Genomic DNA, 21,665 nt, shown 5'->3' with positions numbered 1-21,665 from the left:
TATTACAGTACCTAATACAATCATAAAGTATTATGTTTCCATGATATCAATCAGCCATCAGGTTATACATTTTGTAAATCTATAAAATTATATTTTATATGAATGAAATTCTTTGTCGTCAACCGTAAATACATATAAAATCACATATAAGTAAGAAAAAAAATTATTATTATAACTATAATTATTTATAATATATTGAATAAAGAATATAAAACATAAAACATTTTAGTTTCTTTCCTTTATAAATAAAAATATCAGTAATGTTAATATGTTATCTTATTTATTATATTGAATTATTTATATTATTTATAAATATAACAATTTAAAGTGTATACGTTATAAGCACCTATCATAAGTTTAAAATGATTATTACTTTAGGTATTTACAAAAATATATTATATTAGAATAAGTTATTAAGAAAAAAAAATTAAATTACTTATACTGTTTTGTGTTTGTAATAACGATTATAAATCAAATTACCTATATATTTGCATGACGTTTTTTGGTTTAGGTACCTAATTAAATAATTTCAGTTTAAACTTCCGGGATAATCACGATTACAACTGTATTTTAAATGTGAACATTAAAAATTTATAATTAATAAGTAACAATTAAAACGTATAACTACTATATACAGTTTTAGTTGTTATTATGTAGGAACCTATTTAAAATATGACATTATACCTTGAACCTATTATATTGTATAATTATACTAAACAATTCATCAATTCATGTCTGATTTAATATTAATTAGAGAATTTCTGTTTATTGTATTTCTAATATTTTATTACTGCTATTTCAACTTTTAATTATTGGATTAAATTCTCATGAATTGATTGAGATTATATTATTAATTAATCTGTTGAGTAAGATTTAAAAACTAAATCGCTTTGACGTCGTGCTAGTATATGTCAAAATCAGTGTAGGACCAAATGACGTGTGGCTGAGCGCCAACTGGACTAATGTAGTTTTAATGAAACACGTGCTTGATCTTTTTTTTTTTGTAACTGTTGAGGGATAAAAAGTGTTTTTTTTTTTTTATTATTAATTTACTTAGACTTAATTATCGGTCTTATTATTTTTTTTAAAGACTTTTGATAGATATGAGATGTGATAGATTTGCAACAATTGTACTATGATTTATGATTATACCCGTGCTATTAAATTATTTTAGAAACAATTATATCTTAAAAATTAAATTTTATACTAAATAATTTCAAAATAATATTTGATAATGTTATTAGTCACTAATATACATTATTATTATATATTTTCTTCGCTGTACATGACTTATGTTTATAAACAAAATATGTATGTGAAATATTTATATTCGTAGAAGTATTAAACGTTCAATTTAAATTATATTTGTTTGCTAATTTTCCATTTTAAAATTATAGTTGGAGGTATAACATATAAATTAATACTGTAATAACTAATAGCTATAATTTATAGAATAAAAATGAAGCGTCTAATGATTTAATGGAATACCTTAATATGTTCTACGTAGAGGTTAATATTATACTGTTCCGTGTTCGACACGCGGTAATCAGATTATTTAGTTTCCCATAATATAACGAATGACATAATATTAGTTTTATTACTATTTAGGTATATTAATTATTCTTTATTAAAATATATTTATAATTTTATACTGATTATTATTTAGTTAAGTACCGATTTGCCAATTGACTGTATGAAAATGACGATGGATGCCACAGACAGCGCAAGACTTGGCTTAAACTTGAATTTGAGCGTGCAACCTCAATCATATCATTGGATTCAATCACCTAAAGGTACTGATGACGAGGATGAAGATGACCGTAGAAGAGTGGATGACGATTGTTCACCGGAAGAAGAACCGGATATCCTGGAAATGCAGGTATAATTTCATTAATTAGTTTCCTATTGTATCTATATGGATTATTTAACAATACCTATATTTAGGAACTTGAATTTCTAGAAAGTTTAAAATTATGATTAGTGGTGGATCCAGGAATTTTTTTTGGTAGGTGGGGTAAATTTTTCATATTATTGTATATCATATGGTTTTATAAACACAATATTTAGGATTTAATGTTAGGCCTTACAAATATAATATAAATGTCAAGAGGGTCAGGCCCCTCGGGCCACCTTGAATCTGCAACTGATTACGATGTATTAAACGTAATCTGTAAATCCTAAATTGAACAACCCTAATCAATTAAAAAATGTTTGTATTACTTGTATCTTTAAATCTCTGTGAATAGCAAGTATATTTTGTTAATTTATGTATTTTGTTTTAAGAGAGAAGAACGTGAAACTCTTAATCAGTTGGCTCGTCGTTTGGCAAGTGGATCACATGGACTGATGGGAAGTCACACTGCGTCTATGTTACAACATTTTGCTTACCGTCATCCTAATGGGATACCTATGTCTGATCAGATTGTCATGCCAATACCCTCTAGACGACCGGCCAATATAGAATCACCACCGGGATCTAGTCGATCAGGTGACACACCTCTTGGTCATGAATATACGCCGGAAAATGAGTCGTCTCTGTTGGCCAGAAAGGGTGAAGCACAATCGTGGACTTTTGAAGAACAGTTTAGACAGGTATGAACTTAAAAATGCTTATGTAATTTGAACTAAAACACATTATATATAGGCGCATTTTATATAAAATTTTTACTTAAGGGTAAAACTATTAATAGAAAACTATACTTATCGGACTACTTTACCGTTTGCGTTGAATTTTTATTGTTTTAAATTTGATGTTTTATAGCCATATGTTTTATCTATGTTATAGAATCTTAATAATACGAGTAGTGTACGTATTTTTATTAAAAACAAAAATATGCAAATTAAAACGATTTGTGATGATTTCACATGGATTATATTGATACAGTTTTACTTTAGTGGGGGAGGATAAATATCTTTTATAACACGTACTTAATATAATTCTCATCGAATACACGTCAACATTGTCGCTGTGTTGATGTGCGAGTGTCCTTTCTCATGGAGGTCGACGACACTCGGTCGTACACAAAAGACCACAATCAGTATGTTATGTATGTATGTGTATGGGATACGTATAATGAAACAAATAGTCGAAATAGACGACGAGAGAAAAAAAAAGGGAAATGAATGAAAGACAAATATATACGCACACCTGTTGAATTGGTCACAAGAGACGGCAAAATTAATAAGAGCGGCGACGGGGGCGGCGGCTGGTGGACAATACCACTACCGGGTGAGAATATTTTATGCCGTGAGAGACGGATTTCGATCGCATGTCAACCGATTTGTCATCTTCACGACGACGCGACGACGGCAGGTTATAGGTATACGTATATGCGTATTATTATAATATATAAGAACCACACACCTGCCGCCATATTATCTAGTCACGTCGTCGACGGCCGGTCCACGCAAGACCGGCGCGAGTTCTCATCGCGCGACATATGCGCGATCGTCTATAATACCGTCGGCGTCCAACCCGAGATGACCTAACACTGTGTCTATATGGGCGTACAGGGAGGCTGTGGCGTTGAAAGAATAAAAATTAAATCAACGACGCGATGAAAGTATATACCTATATATGCGTTGAATATAATAATCATTATAACAACTGCGGGTAATTATATACATATATATGTATAGGTACTGCGAGTTGTAGTTGTAAATGAGGAGCGAGGAAACTGTACAGCCCGAACCCCTCCTCGAGACCGTGTAATATATTATAGGGCGACAAAAAATGAAAAAAAGTGAAGATGTGTGGAAGCTTGTTTTTTTTTTTGTATACCCTGATGGATTTAACTTTTTATATAGATCGCCCGTGACAGTAAAGTGAGAGTATATATTTTATGGTTAAATTTGTGCAGTTTAGAACAAAAAAAATCTAAATCCGATGATTAATATTATGCGCAGAATGGACATAGTATCTGACTTAATATGTTTGAAGTGATATTTAATATCTGATACGATTTAAATTTAGTTAAATTTTTGTTTAATTTATTTAAAACAACAATTTTTGTTGTTGATAATTGTATAAATAATATGTATTTAATAAATAGTCTCACTCATATACATGTTTCGGGACAGTAAACTTGTTTGACCTTTAAACACACACTATTTTCTTATTAAAAATAAGATTGATCAGATTCAATTTTTTTAAACTCTAGCATGACGTATGCCTAGCATTATTAATCAATCAAAAATTAAATAATTGGGATGGGCATGCTTAGAATCCAGATACACGTGTTTGCTTGTAAAACGATTTTGGTTACCATATAATAATATATATTACCATATAGTATAGTAATGTATTCTATTAGAATTCCTTTTAGCCAATAAGGATTACTCGGTCTTTTGTTCTGAAAAAAATGTTATTTTCCGTATTGACTGATCGACTGCGTTACGCCCACCCGAGTAAAGTCGTATAAAATATTGTTCCGGATTGATCAGAAATAAAGAAGAAAGGAGATATAATATGTATATAAAACGAAACACAGATATTAGATATAGTATAGGTACGAGAGAAAAATAGTAAAAAAAATTACACGCCCTACCTGATGTTAATTACGGTTTAGATATGCTGATTGATAGGTTATCCGTACATGGGAATCTCTCGTCATTATTATAATATATATATATAGATATATATTTTTTCATTCCTTATTTTTTCACCTCCCTCTCTTTTACTCTCTGTATTTTTTTCCTCTTTGTCCGCCTCGAAAACCGATCACATTTATTTGCTTTTCCCAATTATTATAGACAATGAATAATCGCGTCCGATTAACTGGCCACAAACGGTTTTTTGATTCGGCTGGCCGTATAAATGGCAGACAATCGCTCACGGGGTAATACCGTTCGACACCTTCATGTACTTCGTCATCCATCCATCGTACAGTAGGCTACTTCAACGTTTGGTAATTGCATCGATGATGATGATAATAATAATAGTGTCTAATGTTTTATATTTTTGAAAATCGTGACTGTCGTTTTTTGACCGTTTCGGTGGGACATAAATATATATAATATACAACTATTAATAATCGTATCCCAAATCAAAACTACGTGTTCATTTTCCGTGTGATTTTTTTTTTTTGTGCAAAGTTATAATAGTCATTGTTAAATAGTTGTAAAAATAAAAACGATTTTGATATTTTTTAAGTATGGTTTTTCAGTTACATAATAAAAATAATAAATGACATTGAATAAAATCAGAAATGCTTTATTTTTAAACTAGGTATATTCCTTATTAAATCTTTAATGCCTTACTTAACCTATTTAAAATCTTAAATTGAAAAATATTTTATATTGAAATTGATTGTATTATTTCCTAAGTGTGTTAAAAACATAAAATAAAATAAAATAAGTTTGGACTACTTAAGATTTTCAGTATAGATAGTTTAAATTTATGAAAATTTCTGTTTAAAAAATTTTCTTATTGCGCACTTATTTCTTACCTTATAAAGTTATAAAAAAATGTTAACATAAGACTTTATAAGTATTCATTTAAACATTCATTTTATAGTTTTCGATTTTTATGATGCTGTGAAGTTAATCTTGTTTTAAATATTTTTTTAGCTTACAAATTTAATTCTTCAATTTTTCGCTCATAAATTATCTGGAAACTATATTATTATATTCTACAGATATTCAAAAAATAATTTATGCCACAGTTTAAAATAAAATTTTTATGAAAAATTGACATTATTTAAGATACATATATATATATATATATATATATTGTATATTTATATATTTGTACAATTTTAGTAATTTAGATAGGCATTCAAGTGTTTTTGAGTCACGTATCAATTTGGCATGTACCTAATTGATCAACATATACTTAATCGCCCTTGGCAATTGCAGGTCCATTGGTCGTATACCTCGAATAAATTCCTTCTTTATTTATTCCGGTAGCAGCCAGCTTACTCACGCGAAATCTTTATAACTGGTATTGATTTTTTTTTATATATATATTATTAAGTATATACTAGGTAAATAACCAACTTGCGAAAATATAATTTTATTTGAATAGAAATTTAAAATTCAACATTTCAAAAATTAACTCTTTCATAAAACCTAATTATTATGATGGCATACAAGATATAATATTCTTTTAAATTTCATAAGAATATTATGAAATCTAAAAAAAATTCTGTTGTAAGGAATAATAATCATTAAGATCAATAAATGTAAAATTTAATGTCATAAAAATGATATTATTTAATTTTTCAATAAAAAGTTGTACATTCCTTTACACGCTTTTATACTGTAATTTTTACAGTATAAATAAAGCATATTGCATTAATTTTGAGATTACTTTAAATAATCGATACCTAAATGGCTAGATAGGAATTGGTTTGCAAATCGTGTAATATGACATTTCAGATTTAGTTTTAACTCTGTTTGATATTTAGGTTACATTATTTTACTTATTTGTTCAATTCTTTAATAAATAATAATAAAGCAATGGGAATCTATGAGTTATGAATCATAACTTATAATTGAGAATATTGACGAATAAAAAGAATAACATAAAATAAATTTTACATTTAATATTAACTAAACTTACCGATTAAAATTATCTTCCACGTAAATACACTAACATTTTGGTTGATGTAGTTTTAAAAGAAAAAAATACTATTTTAAAATGTTTATATTCACAATACCTATATTGTATAAATTGGATGTAACATTAGGAAAACTAAATTTGACATACCACAAAACTACTAGAAGTACATTTATTTTTACTTGTGATTGGAAGGAAACGAGTTGAATTGCTTTCTATAGTGTTCAATAATACAGACGTTTTCGCAGATAATATGATCCGGCTTTAGAAGAGGATTATATACCACACACACTCGTGTCGTTTCCAATTATCAGCCGTTTGTCAAATTCGTGTCGTTTCGAATCGCCAACTGTAGGCTATTCCTGAAGAGGGTCAATAAATTCGTGGGGTGACTAATAGCTGGGGGAGAAAATTATTTCATTAATCGTTTCACAACTTAATCGACTTAATCGCGTGTTTGATTCCCATATACACGAATCGTATATACTAGTTTTGTTTAGACTCCTTCATAAATAAAGGCGACGAGGGTATAATATTGTTTTCTGTTACTCGAACAATGTGGAATCCCTTTCCAATAATAATTGTATTACTAACGGTTAATTAAGCAATTAATTCGATTTCACAATGGCCTAACTTTAAATTCAATAACTGAACCGCTTTTAAATTAATATAATTCGTACTTAGAAATTTGGTAAACGTTTATTATGGTATCATTATGCGTAAATTAAGTAGGTATATTTAGATATATATTTTATTGTTTTAAATATATTAATAATATGATGCTCTTTGATCTATATGGTTAATTAAATCAAAAAAACATATTATAATTTATATTAATTTATTAATATAATATTTTAAGAAGTTGTTTTAGTGATGTAAGACAAGAGTAATAATGATTACATTTTACTTGCCAGTTTATTTTCATCTGAATCTTTGTTTTAAAAATATCAATATATGATTATAATATACATATCTACCTATTACATTTTTCTTTTTTACAATTTATTAATATTTTATATTATGATGAGTATTCTAATGAATGTTAAAAATTGCATAAAGAATATTATATTATATGATTAAGTTGAGTCAGTCGTTTTGTTTCTATATCATTTAAAATACTTTCTTCTGTATAACATATATATAGTTATATCTTTTTACAAACCGTTTTTGTTTAGTTATAAAAGATTTAAAGATCCTACTTCTATTCAAAATTAAACTGTCCAAAATCAATCTCATGTATACTGCTGCAGTTACAACACGTGTTTACGTGTTTTTAATTATGTTCTCCTATTAATTTAGTTCTATTCATTCTGGTTCATAATTTATGCAAACACATTTTAACCAATTCTAAAAGAACTATTATGGTTTCTTTTTATAACTCCCTAACACTTAACAATGAATATTAATTCAAAATACTTTGGTATAATAGACCCTAAAATATTGTATAGCTGTTTAGGTAGTATGTGTACACTGTACATATATTATAAACTAAATACTAAGTTTAAAATCTTAAAATAATAAATTTAGTAAACTCAAAGAACATAGCACAATAACCTCGATTTAATTTTTCTAAACACTTTAACGTCAAAAAATAATAATTTTCGAACAGTCTTTTTTAAAATTTTGTTTAAGAAAATAGTTGGATAATAATTATAATAATAATATGACATTATAAAATGCCGTTAGGTTTTTAAAATGTAATATAACGCGGAGTTTGTACAAAATGAACATGATGGTATTTGAATTTTATAAGATACATATAGGTATGTGTAAGTAAATACTGATAAGAACTTCCCACATTAATCCATCGAAAGAATTCCACGAAAAAGATAAGCGTTTGACGAATGTATCGTATGTTATTTCAAAATATTTTTAGGGAGTGAAATTAGAAGAGTATAAGTAGTACTGGTAGTAGGTAAAGTACGTAGTATATGGTTTGATAAATTATAAACGAATATGTAAATATAATATTATTTGCGAAACCGTAAAATATGTGCATGGATTCTGTAATACGTTTTTAATCGAACACTGCAGTTCCAACGATGCATAATTTTGATGAAGACATAATTGTTATATTGTATATTAATCACAAAATGTACATTAAGTACAATAAAATGCTTGGCGATCACAAATTGAAATCTTCGTTTCCCAATTTTCCGAAAATTGAATGTGTTACACTTGTGGGTAATTACGTGATACCAGAAGAGATTGTTTCGACACGTAAATTAAATTCATGTTGATTGCACGGGTAAAGGCTGTACCCATACCACTAAATTTGTTTATCGCTGTGAATATCGAACGTAACTAACCCTGTGTCTTATATTTTTTCATTATTCTTACACGCGCTACATTAAAAAATATTATAAGTCGAATTGCGCCGTAAATTCGTTTAGACATTTTTTTATTTCTCGCTATAACGAGTCAATCACGACTGTCGACTATAATACAATGTGTGCCGGACGCGGTACTGTGGTCGAAGTTCGTATATTATAATAATATTATTACATATAATGTTGTAGGTATACACCTGTACAGTGCGTATTTATTTCACTCTTCACCCGCTTGTCGTGTTTGATTTCCTTTCCGACTTCTGACCATCTTCCGTCTTCATACGGTGCATTAAACATGGAGTATAGAGAGAACATGCTTACACGCATAATAGTATAATTTATATATTATTATCTAAATGCTTTATACTGCGGACGGCACTATTAATCAACATTAAACTTCTCTCTGCCGGCGCATATTTTCATGTAAATAGGCGCACACCAGTTTATATGTGTATTCTCCACCGGGCCGCTAATCATTATTTGTATGCGTTTATTATTTTATCTGGCCACAAAACCTACGCTCGTGATACAGACGTAACCACCACCACCGCCACCGCGCACCATGGCCGTCGTCGTCGTCGTCAACACGGCGATACGTATTATAGTCTAAGTGTGCCGGAGCCACACCAGGATAGATCGTCCGTTCACGTCTTTGAATAGGTAGGCACCGAATAGGTGTATAAGTGCACCTATCTACTTACGTTCCGGTTAAGACGTGAGAAAACATAACGTGAAAATGTGTCGACGATCAAATGGGGAAAATGCCAGTTATTGTGTTTAGGAGTTAAGTGGACATTTTGGACATTTTTTCCATAACTATATCCAGAGTTCAGACTATAATATTCTACTGCAGTTATTATGTTATGCCTTGCATATTTTAAGTATTTTCAACCATATAAATAAACCGAAGTAATGAAGTCCCTATGTGAATATATAATATATTATACCATAGAAACGATGTATTCAAAACCGTGTGGAAACAATTGTTTAAAACGCTCGAGAGCTTGTTGAAAATCGTTTGGGATGTAGGTATGTATGGGCTACTGGTGAGAAGATAGAATTGGAAAATTAAATTTTTACTACTGATATCCTGTATGGACGTTATTACAAAAAGATACCGGATACATGGTGGTTAGCACGGATAAAAATAATTAAACTGTAAATTGTTTTGTACAACGAATGCGATGACGATCATTAGTCATAACACATAAATACTTCAAACATTAGTCTAGGTAAATTTATTTTTATGTGATTGTTTTTTATTTTAAATTTTTTTATAGCTACTAATATTAGTTTCTGACTATTATGTATTGCTATGCATTCAATTTTAATCGAGTCATGAATTGAATCTAAATAATGGAAAATTACATATGTGTAATGTATTATTTTACGTCGTCCTAAATTTAATTTGGAATCTCTCATACATTTGTATAGAGTATAATTTAAGTTGTAAACTAAATTATTATCTTAACAACGATATATTACGGCAATATACGATTTTTGAAGTAAATAAATTACTGTAGTTAAAAGCTATTACAACAGTATATTATGTACCAAGTTTAATTGATCGTTGAATCATATAGGGTGGTCAAACGATTTTTCTTTCACCCCAATGTCGACCCCAATGTTGTCTCGATTTTAAAGGGCATGCGTGTGCATTAAGTTGTTTATAATTGTTTTTCTGTGGGAAATTTTGACCGGTGACATCGTAGTAAACACTGGTGTTCGCAGTTTACGTATATCATGAAGAATTAATTTAGCAACTGATATAAGTACTTATTTTTTTTCAAATGTACATAACGTGATACATTTTAGCACAAAATAATATAATTATTTAATATGAATTATAAAGTTAGACGAACATTTGAATTTATATCAGTTAATACCTATATAATTTACTATAGTTATACTTTTACGGTCTAACCTAATATACACAATTTACATAAGTATATTTTAACTTAATACACAATTTTAAACGCGACACAGAAATATAGTTCTGGTAATTTTATTTTAAATACCATCCATATACATAATGATTAATGCAGGTATAGGTAGTACGTGTGTATACGTATAAATAACGTTATAACGTAATAATAAATAATTATATCCATATATATATCGTTGATTAAAATTTGACAAATCAAATGATTACATTGTTTGCTTAGTAATTTTTAACTGCAATATAACTTTTTTGTTTCATTTCTAGAATTTATTTTTTATTTTTCTACATATTGTTACAGATGCATATTTTGTATATTATAAATATAAAAGTTCTATTTTGTATTATAAGTTGCTATGTTTAATGCAGTAAATGTAGGTAATATCTACCCAAACCTAACTAAAGAATTCAAATCATTTATTTGAAAAATAACACCAAATACGATTGGAACAGCGCATCTGTATTTTATTTGGAATTAAAACTTATTACTGGCCCATGTGACACACTTCATATTTATTGACGGTAGAACAGTTTTTGACAGTAAAACCGAAATTATAGAAAACAGACAGTTCATGCGTATATTTATACCATAATATAATAGAAACAACAAAGGACGAGATATGATAATAATGCTGCAATCCTCGCTAATGAGACATTTTTCGTCGTTTTCCCTCCTGCGACGTATTGTTGTTATTTTTATATAATAATAATTTTTTTAAATACGTTCAATGATTATCGGAATAAGGCTCAGCGAGGGGCCTAAAACATGTTATACGCGCACTAATCTACACCTATGCGACGAGTTCTTTTATTCGTGTTCACGAGACCATCATCTTTTAAGACCCGGTCCACCGGGTGTTTGTGCAACCCATTGAATACAAAAACTGCGCTTGCGTATGTGTGTGGTTAACCAAATGTTGACACCTATACGGTGTGTTGACAATACCTACATATTTTTTTTTAAGGGGAGACGGTGGCTGGGACTTTCGGTGGATTCGTCTTCACAATCTCCAATATAACGATAACTGATAAAGTGATAGGTAACTGATAAAAAGATAATCTTTACGATGCGGTCATATTATTTTATTAAATGCTGTTATATCAATTACATCGAATCAAAGAGATTATTAATAGATTATACTAATTATTAAATCATAAGAGACTTATTGATATTTCTGGTTTGTAAGCAGCGAGACAACACTAAATTAATTATGTGTAAATAGTATTAAAGTTAGGACATCTAAGCGAGTTATATACAATGGTTTTTTAGTTTTTTAATGAACTTACGTATAATTATTTCTCTTTTTATCGAAACATTTAAATAAATAAAACAAATAGATAAGCATTTATTAATACTGTTAATTAATTCATCAACATCCTATTGATAAAGTGTAAACAGCAGAATATTTTGGATTTATTAATCTCAAACCTAAAATATTTATTATATTACCTCAGGTCTTTGCTTATTCAATTTTTAACACCTATATTGTAAAACATATTTATTATTTTATACGAAGTAGAATCCGTTTAAAATCTCAACGCTTGCGGTTTGAGTCGATTTAAAAAATACACAGTGGGCGTAACAATATTTTTTCTCACTATGCTGGTGATTACGCGCCGTTTACATATCGATTTCATCTCATGATGATGTATCATCTCTTTACATTCATCGACCTATTTTTTTTTTTTTTGCGCACTGACTAAATAATATGTACATATACAGTCTTATTTTTACTATAGTTTTAATGAATTTTTAATCCCGATGGTACTTGTGCATTAATCGATGCGTTTAATAGGAGCGTGCGTTTCAAGTATTTCACGAAATACTCGTAAATACGTTTTAGCCGTAGTATGACGACAGCATTGCAATATTATGAATATAATGTACTTTTGATATTATCGTAATATATGTCTTGCTGCGTAGAAATAGGTATATATATACATATCTCGTATATGTAAATCGGTGTTCGGTGAATGTCAAAAAACAGCCACGGGCCAGTGTTTCGGGCACTCGGGTAAATGATGAACGACCGCGTCTATTGCAGCAGGATTATAAAATTATTATTATTATTATTATTATTATTCGAACGCCGTATAATAATATTATCGAATTACATCCGATTGCTGCTGCAGTGGTTCGTGACTGCGCGGCGGTCGTGCACGCGTGGGCCGGGAATCGCGTCTACACAGGAATCAAACATTATCGCGCAAGTTAATAGGTTACGATAGGCTATATTATAATATATATATATTATATACACATTGTGATAGTAAAAACGAGAAACTAAATTAAATAATAATAACAAAAAATGTGTATGTATATATTATAAACAACAATATATACCAATAAACAATACTCGATTGCCCCCCCCACACACCCTCCCGTCATTCGTGGTGAATTACCACCACAGCCCGTCCTTCCTATACGTATACCATACAGCGCACCGCCGTCTACCCGAATATGTAATGCCCGAGAGATTAGGTCTCGATCACAGTGGGATCACTGCCATTAAACAATAATCACAATATAAATAATAACAATAGAAGAGGCGAATAGCTGCAGATACGATAAACGGCCGGTAATTAATATTATTTTTACTACCACGCCATGAAAAGCCAATTAATTAGACGCGCATTAGACCCCTTGAACTCCGCAGGACCACTGATCCCGGTCTGCGTTCGTGCACGTATAGAGGAAAAATCCTACGTCTCGTATTTTTTTTTTTTTTTTTTTTTATATTATTATTATTATAAAATTTTTTTTATTATTATTATAATTATTAATTTAACAATGACACGGAAACCATTAATTTCGTTTAGCGCGGTTCGTTTACGGAGATATACGTGTACGTATAATAATGCGTATTATAGAGTGTGGAGTGTTTCGAATGTTTCAGTACGGACCGAAAACAAATTCCATCATATCTTTTATCTGTATAGAGAAAAAAAATAGAAACTATGTACACTCCATTGGTGTTTACATGCGGATGAATACTTAAGCGTTTAATTGCCGTGGGAACAATTGTCCAAGCTCCAAGTAAACGTGTTATTAAGGTGTCACCTAGGCAATGAAAAAAAAAAAATACTCGCCTAATATTGCGTTTTTAATAATATTTGTTTGATGAACGAGCTAGTACAACATATTTTTTACATTTTCGTGCCGTATATTTAAATAATGTCCCAATGGTTCTTGGTATAACGGTGTTTAAAAGTTTCGATAAATTTATGCTTTTTTACAAACTATGACGCACATACTTCATCATCACTCATTAATATAGTTACAAATATTTTTATTGGATAGATCTAATATACTTATGCTTGATTAATGAAATTATGTATGTATTAACATAAAATATGTTTATATTATGTAAACACGGACGCATAGTCTATACAAAACTGCATAACTAAAAAACATGTAGGATAAGGTTTGTCGAGGATGTTCTAGAAACTAGAAGTTGTGTCACAAATTAATGTAGTTACAGTTTAATCTGTGTAGCACTAATCATGATCTCTATACAAATTTTAGAGCCCGATTATAATATTATTCACTATATTATTTGATGATAATATATCATCTCTCGATTTCGTTGTACTTTCAAAAACTTATTCTATACTCATTAGTAAATGTGTCACAGGTTTCTGCAGGACTAGTTTATCCAACTTATTTTTTTATTTTTACATAGTATTACTGGATATATTATATAAAACTTTTAAATCCAAAAGGTACAAACCTTAAAAACATAAAAATAATTTCACAGCATACATTTTTTGTACATATCCGTAAAAAGTGTATGTATGTTAAAAATGGTAAAGCTATATTCACAATATTGATTATATATTGACCTTTATATTTTTCAGCTATATACTGCGGGCAACGAGACAGACAGACGCAGTTTCCTGGATTCACTGTTTAGTTACATGCAGGAACAAGGTATGTGAAATTACAAGTTTTTATTATTATTATTTTGTTTCTGGATTAGCACCGGTAATGTCACTACTGATTTGCGTACAATGTTATGAATAATAATAATAATAACTCAAATGGAATATAATGAATGTTTTTACGATGCTATAAGTTTAGTCTATAATATTATCGCAAAAAATATAAATAAAAATTCCATTCGTATAATGTTCTTTAATGAAAAAATAAAAATACAAATGGTAAGTCCACGTAGTTTCCATAACAACTGATATGTATTATTTAAATTAAAGTATATTTCCAAATGATCTAAACACGAGCGAGCGATGATTTATAGCATGTAAAATATAGCCATAAAACTTCAGCATTCTTGACCATTAACAAATGAAAATTTTAATATTTTATTTAATTTACATTAACAGAGCCCAAGTATTGTTTACTTCGTATATAATTTGTACACGACCTTTAATTGCATGATGGATATTATATTATTATTAAAAATATGGTTTTATAATTAAATATAAAGCATTTGTGAAAATATCCTTTTAAGAATATTGCGCGATTTACATAATATAAAAATAAGGTACCTACAACAATACGAACAACATAATAATATTATGTTATATGTATTATAACAATATAATATTCAATTCTTGGCCTTGTATAAAAATGGATGTGCACACTTCACGTGCAGAAACAAGTTGTGTAAATTCAAATCAACAAACATGAGAGTATTTTATATCCCTTGATTCTTTGTAAAGCGAATTTTCAAGAGTCCTGCCGAAATCGTAAACGTGACGTTTAAAATCAGATATTAAAAAAAATCGACCAAAACGTATAGATTTACGGCCGCCCGGTTATACATTGCCCCCACACGTCTGTTCCAAATAAAACACGTCTCATGTATGTATTATATATTATATTTTTTGGTTTTTGTTTTATTTGGCTATAAAAAAGTATCGGTTATATTTTTATTATTTCATTTAATAATAATGGACTCGGTCTCTGTATAAGGTTTGTGCGTAGCCAACCTAATATAAAATATTCAACACAATACCAATTTCTGACAAGTCTGTAATAATAATCGAGCGGCTGTGTTATTGCCTTTTTTTTTTCCATCTTACGTTAGATCTTCTTTTTACCATTATAACAATGCCTTTAAAATTGACGGTTTTATTTCAAACTCAGGTCAGAAGTCGAAGCTAAAAATTGTTGCTGTGAAATACATATTTTAATCTGTTCACTTTATATTAGAGGGCGTATACCCGTATAAAGATCAAATTCTCATACCACATTACCTGATTTCGAATTAATTGCAAATTTTACGATGTAGACAGGAATTATGTACATCTGCAATATTTATAATCATGTCAACAATTTAATCATTGTTGCAAAATATTTCACTTTAGTTAAACATCATAAAATATAACCAAATCAAGCTAAATTAAATATGTAGATATATCTACACTGTAGGTACCTATAATAAGTATAATAACTTTATACTGAATGTATAGTAAATATTAGTATAGATATAGTGGATCATGATTTATTTTCATTTTAATCAATAATGACAGAACTAATATTAACAACATTTATTTAAAAGTAATACATTATAGCTATTATATTATTTATTTAAGCACGTTAGAATTTTTTTATTTATCATTGAAAATTCATCTCTACATTTTTCTCATGTTTGTTAATAGTCTACAATCCAGACACCCAGTTGTGATGAAAAATAAAAAATAGTTTAAACTAATGTATAACATTAGGTAGGTATCTTAAAATTCCGATCCTTGTGTGGTACAAAGTAATCCGATTATAAATTTTGCTCTAGTACTTATTTAATACTATCATCGTAATTTATATACGTATAATAGTATAATAGTTGATAAATTATATTACATCAGTGGGTTTTGTATGGTTTAATATCGAATTGTAAGACTTTGTGACAGGCTATATATTTTTTTACATTTATTTGTTGTTCGTACCTATTGAATAAAATACAATTGTCGAAGGTTGACAATAGTATACCTCGTGCGATTGAATACCGCATGGTGTCCTAAACTATATTATACGGCCTGAACCTACCCGTAATGTAAACATTTTAATATAGCATATACGCGAAAGCATTGGCGTGTCCGTAACAATAATTATTAAAAAAATCATAATTACCGAATATAAACGTGCACACTCGTTAATTTATTATTCCGATCACTGTGCAATGGGGAAAAAAACCCGAATTCTCTAATAACGACAAATGCCGTCTAATGATGTTTTGCAATTTGGTAAACTATACATATGTAAATATTAATTTTCAGTTCATTACAATATTAATAGTAATATGTTAGTTTTATGATAGGGAAAGCAATATTCCGAAGGAAAAAATTATAATATGTACAATGATTTTCATTTAAAAAAATATGTGTGTCGCTACACAATGCCGGCAACAATCTCATAGGTGTGTAATAATAAACGGCAATTGTTAATGGGTAATTAGCACAAATACAATAAATTAATTTACACTATTCACCTGTTGTGTTATTTTCTAAACAAAATGTATATGTATTTCAACTATACGTACATGCAAAATGGTAATTTTTTATTTAAAAATAATATCATTATTTTTGTAGCCTTATATCTACGAAACACCTGTTATGTAACATTATTATATTTATATGGAAACAATGTAATTTAACATTTTTCATTATTTTATTCGTAAATACGACAAAGTTAATAATTTTGGTATTTATTTTTGAAAAAGTGATAACTTCTTAAGTATAATAAGACAGAATTATGAAGGGTGTATTCGGTCAGGGTTACCGAACCTGCGAATAGTTTAGTATAATAACGCTACGTATATAACGGTCACAATTTGTATTATAATTTCATTAAACTCTGATAATAGTAAACAATTGATGCCTAGGTATTTACGTATGTATTGCGTTCTATAGATAAAACATTTTTAAGTATTGAATTTACCTTGGAAAAAGATACCCACCTCAAATAGTTTATTATACCTTATAATAGTTATAAGTAATAATTTACCATTTGTACATTTTAACGGATATATAGTATATAAATATATAATATAATAATATAATATGTGTGTGTACATATATATTAGTATTTAATATTATATTATGTTAAAAATAATGATAAAAATATTAACACATTGTAATTATTTCTAAGAAAAGAGATATATTTTATGTTTGGTTTGAATGTGAAATGGTAGTTGGATATATAGTTAAACAATGACTAATATTTATCAGATTTTTTTATGAACTATAGTGTAAAATTTTATTGCTTTTAAACCACAACAATGTACAACACGCTGAAACTAATATTCAAGTTTATATTTTACACTTATATATCTACATAACCATTACAAATAGTAATAATAATCAATATTCAGTTGCAATCGTTCTTTAGTTATAATAATAATAATAATAATAATAAATTGTGAAATACACGGTGGTCGGTAACATTTATTGAGACTTGATAATATGCATTGGACGACTATTAACACTGAATGCAAACGCTGATAAGTGATTACTGATAACAGTATTTATTAAGCGTGTAATTAGCTGTGTATACTTCATATCATGTACAAACTTTATTGTTTTATGATAACAAAAACATACTGTGGTCATTCGTTTGCACACTTATTCCGTTAGCAAATAATCCACGTATGTGATTATTATATTTTCTAAATACATGCACTATGTATTCCTATAATGTATTATTGTGTTTTTGAAAATGTGACTTTTTTAAATAGATAATTTAATAACTACCGTACTTATTTTAATGTAAAATTCTTTAAAACTCTAACGTATGAGAAAATTATGTGGTAATCTTATATCGTAGTATTATACTAGTTCATTTTATAATTTATATTGAAATGGTGAAATATTTTCGTACCTAAATTTTCTTATTTTGTTAAATGTGGTTAGAAATTTAATAGATTTAAGCACAAAATATTAAACTAATGCAAAATAATTCAATATAATAAATGTTATTCTTGATTATTCGATGAATTCGTCATGACTTTGAACTGTATATTATATGTATTTACAAAGGTAATATTTTATTTTCGACTTGTTAGTTTGACACACCTATTAATTTATAGGTAGTTGGTTAGGTACGTACAGCCATACAAACGTATAACCATATTCGGAGTCAAAGCATTTAGTGACATATTATTACAATAGTGTATAATACCTAATGATCGCCGTCAATAAATACAGTCTTATAATATTTATAGGCGCGTACAAGTACTTACTGATGCTGAGTGTTCATTGTCTGTATGGAAATCGATTATAATAATAAGTACACCATGCCCCTTAATAATAATAATAATAATAATAAATACGTCAAGTAGGAAAGTCATAAGCGATTATTGTAATTAGTTCAAACAGTGGTCGTCCCAAAACGGCAACGGCGGCGGTAGCTGCAATAATAATGGTTACACATACCGCCTATAATATTATACACAACATTTTCTAATAATATATATTATATAATATATATCTTCATTTCTCGTTCCAAATCGATCGTCGCCATACAATATTATAATATATATTGATGGGCATATTACTGTGACTGGGTCTTCACCATTATAATAATACGTAATGTATTATATTATTATACATACCCATATAATATTATTCTGAACCGTAACCAAATAATTATGTATAATTTTTAATTTCCAAATGCAAATGGACGTTATTATTATTTTTAAAGGTTTAATTTTTTTCTTATTTTCTCTTCTCTTGTGTTCTTACGTATATATTATAGTATATTCCCCCACGATAAGGAACAACCATCCAAGCGCATACATTGTTAAATCCGATATGGGCATCCACCTTCGTAATTACATCATCAGTAATATTAGTAATATTATTTTTTACTATCTATATGTATGTTGTATTAGTGTGCGTGTGCGTGTGTGTTCCGTATGTACGTGAATATACACTATACTGCAGTGACGCCGTTTATAATAATAATATTTCTCCATCACGGCCGATTTTTTATTGCGTTTTCCAGTCAATATCAAAAGACACCGCGATTATAAAAATATTATATATCTGTACGAATAGCGTTTAATACTTGTGAATCGGCCTTCGGCTGTATAATTCATCTGTAGCATTGAGGATTTTCGATTTTGTTTTCGTCGAGTGTACAGGGTGTTCCCTCATAACGTTTCCGTACAGTTTGATAATATTATATACCTATGCAAGTATGTACAATATTTCATCAATAATAATTATCGTAAATGTTGTTATTGCGGGTTTTAATAGTATTAGTTAGATATCTCATAATCATCGGCATATGTTGTTTTAAAGAATAAATCAACACTGAAACTTTTATTATACACGTCAAAAATATATTAATCAATAATATTATTATTGTTTTGAAATTAAACGATCAAACAGCTTATTTTTTTCAAGACGTCATGCTGTTATATCTAACGATGTCCTCCGTGCAATATTTTTATGTATCCATATATTCTGTATAAACGTATATTTTGTAAAGTTTTAGATGCCTATATATTATATTATACATAATTATTCCGCAACTAGGTGTTTAGCGATTGAAAGTATACATTGTAACCGCACTAAAATTAAGCAGAACTAATATGTCGTTATTATAAATAGGTACTACAACTAGTAACTATTATACACATAAAGTGCCTGTAGTATATGGTGGCGTGTCGGCGTGATATTTTCTTATGTTTTGTCGCGGGGCACAGCTGTAGTGAAGTGAATATAATATAAATATTGCTGCACGATAATGTATATTATAGACGAATGACGGGAGGGGAAAGTCCTCATTAAAAATGTAAAATAATAATATCTCAATAAGTAGTAGTTATGACACAATATTATTATAACATTATAAGGGAAAAGGAATAAGTAACACGATAAAACTTTCGATAATAATAAGAGACAAACGAAACTACTATTTAATACCTAAACACACTTCTTATACAGTTATACGATTCACGCATATATATATAAAATTATTCATGCACTTTGAGCACACCCTATGTCTGAGCGGTCGTGGCTTGAATTATTGTTAGTCTTTAGTGTGATCCGATTGTGGCCGGAGGCTCGCGGCGCATTATATTTCGAATAATTAATTACAATAGTAGAATTTTTTATTTTCCAAAAATAATTATCGCCGGTCTTGGATATTATTCCCATCAATCAGTAGGGTCGTGATTTCGGATCATTCGATCACTCTCGTCTACCCTGACGTCGTCATCAATCCTCCTCATTTGGCATCCAACCTGTATTATATCCAATGTGTGTACGTATGTGCGGGCGCTCGTGCGTTGTGCGCACGCGAGTGCGTATGTGACCTCACTATTACCTAGTCCAGTCGAATAAATAAAAATTAAAAATACGGATACGCGTAATATGCACGTACATGAATAAAACCATCACTTTTTCACCAGTCTTCAATACTTAAAACCAAAAGGTACAATAATTTTAAAAATATTGTCTTAGATGATTTTTACAGCCTTTATTATTGATAATACTCGCATATCGTTTTTTGACGGAATATTTCAACAGTGACTGAAGTATAAACAATAATATTATGTATTGTTTGTAATGCGATGATAGATCTTAATGTCGTACACATATTATAAAATATGAATATTACGATACGATAATATTCTATATACCTAATAATTGAATAATTTTGATAGCTGCGTTTGTATTCTAACCACTGGGGCACTGGGCGCACATTCATAATATAAGTCGTAAATTTAGTTCTTTTCTTCCTCCAAGACCGGCAAGCCACAAACACTTATCATGACACCACTCTGCCACTATTATGTGTCGATTGGTGACCGGTTATAATGCGTTTAATATGCAGGCATGAGTTATGAATTTTAAAAGTAAGGAAATTGGC

The 21,665-nt window shown here is 29.0% G+C and overlaps 1 protein-coding gene across 1 annotated transcript in view; it reads left to right on the top strand.

Moving 5' to 3' along the window:
- LOC113547765 (protein dead ringer homolog) overlaps window positions 1-21,665 on the top strand; it is a 68,075-nt gene that overhangs the window by 20,956 nt on the left and 25,454 nt on the right. Inside the window, exons 2-4 of the mRNA XM_026948248.1 lie at window positions 1,667-1,879; window positions 2,284-2,592; window positions 14,687-14,759. Coding sequence (XP_026804049.1) covers window positions 1,694-1,879; window positions 2,284-2,592; window positions 14,687-14,759 — 568 coding nt within the window. The 5' untranslated portion in view covers window positions 1,667-1,693. The remainder of the gene's footprint in view (window positions 1-1,666; window positions 1,880-2,283; window positions 2,593-14,686; window positions 14,760-21,665) is intronic.

This window comes from Rhopalosiphum maidis, chromosome 4, assembly GCF_003676215.2.
Source record: "Rhopalosiphum maidis isolate BTI-1 chromosome 4, ASM367621v3, whole genome shotgun sequence".
Classification (NCBI taxonomy): domain Eukaryota; kingdom Metazoa; phylum Arthropoda; class Insecta; order Hemiptera; family Aphididae; genus Rhopalosiphum; species Rhopalosiphum maidis.
Note: the sequence above shows the minus strand (reverse complement) of the source record. Positions and strands in the feature narration are given on the sequence as shown.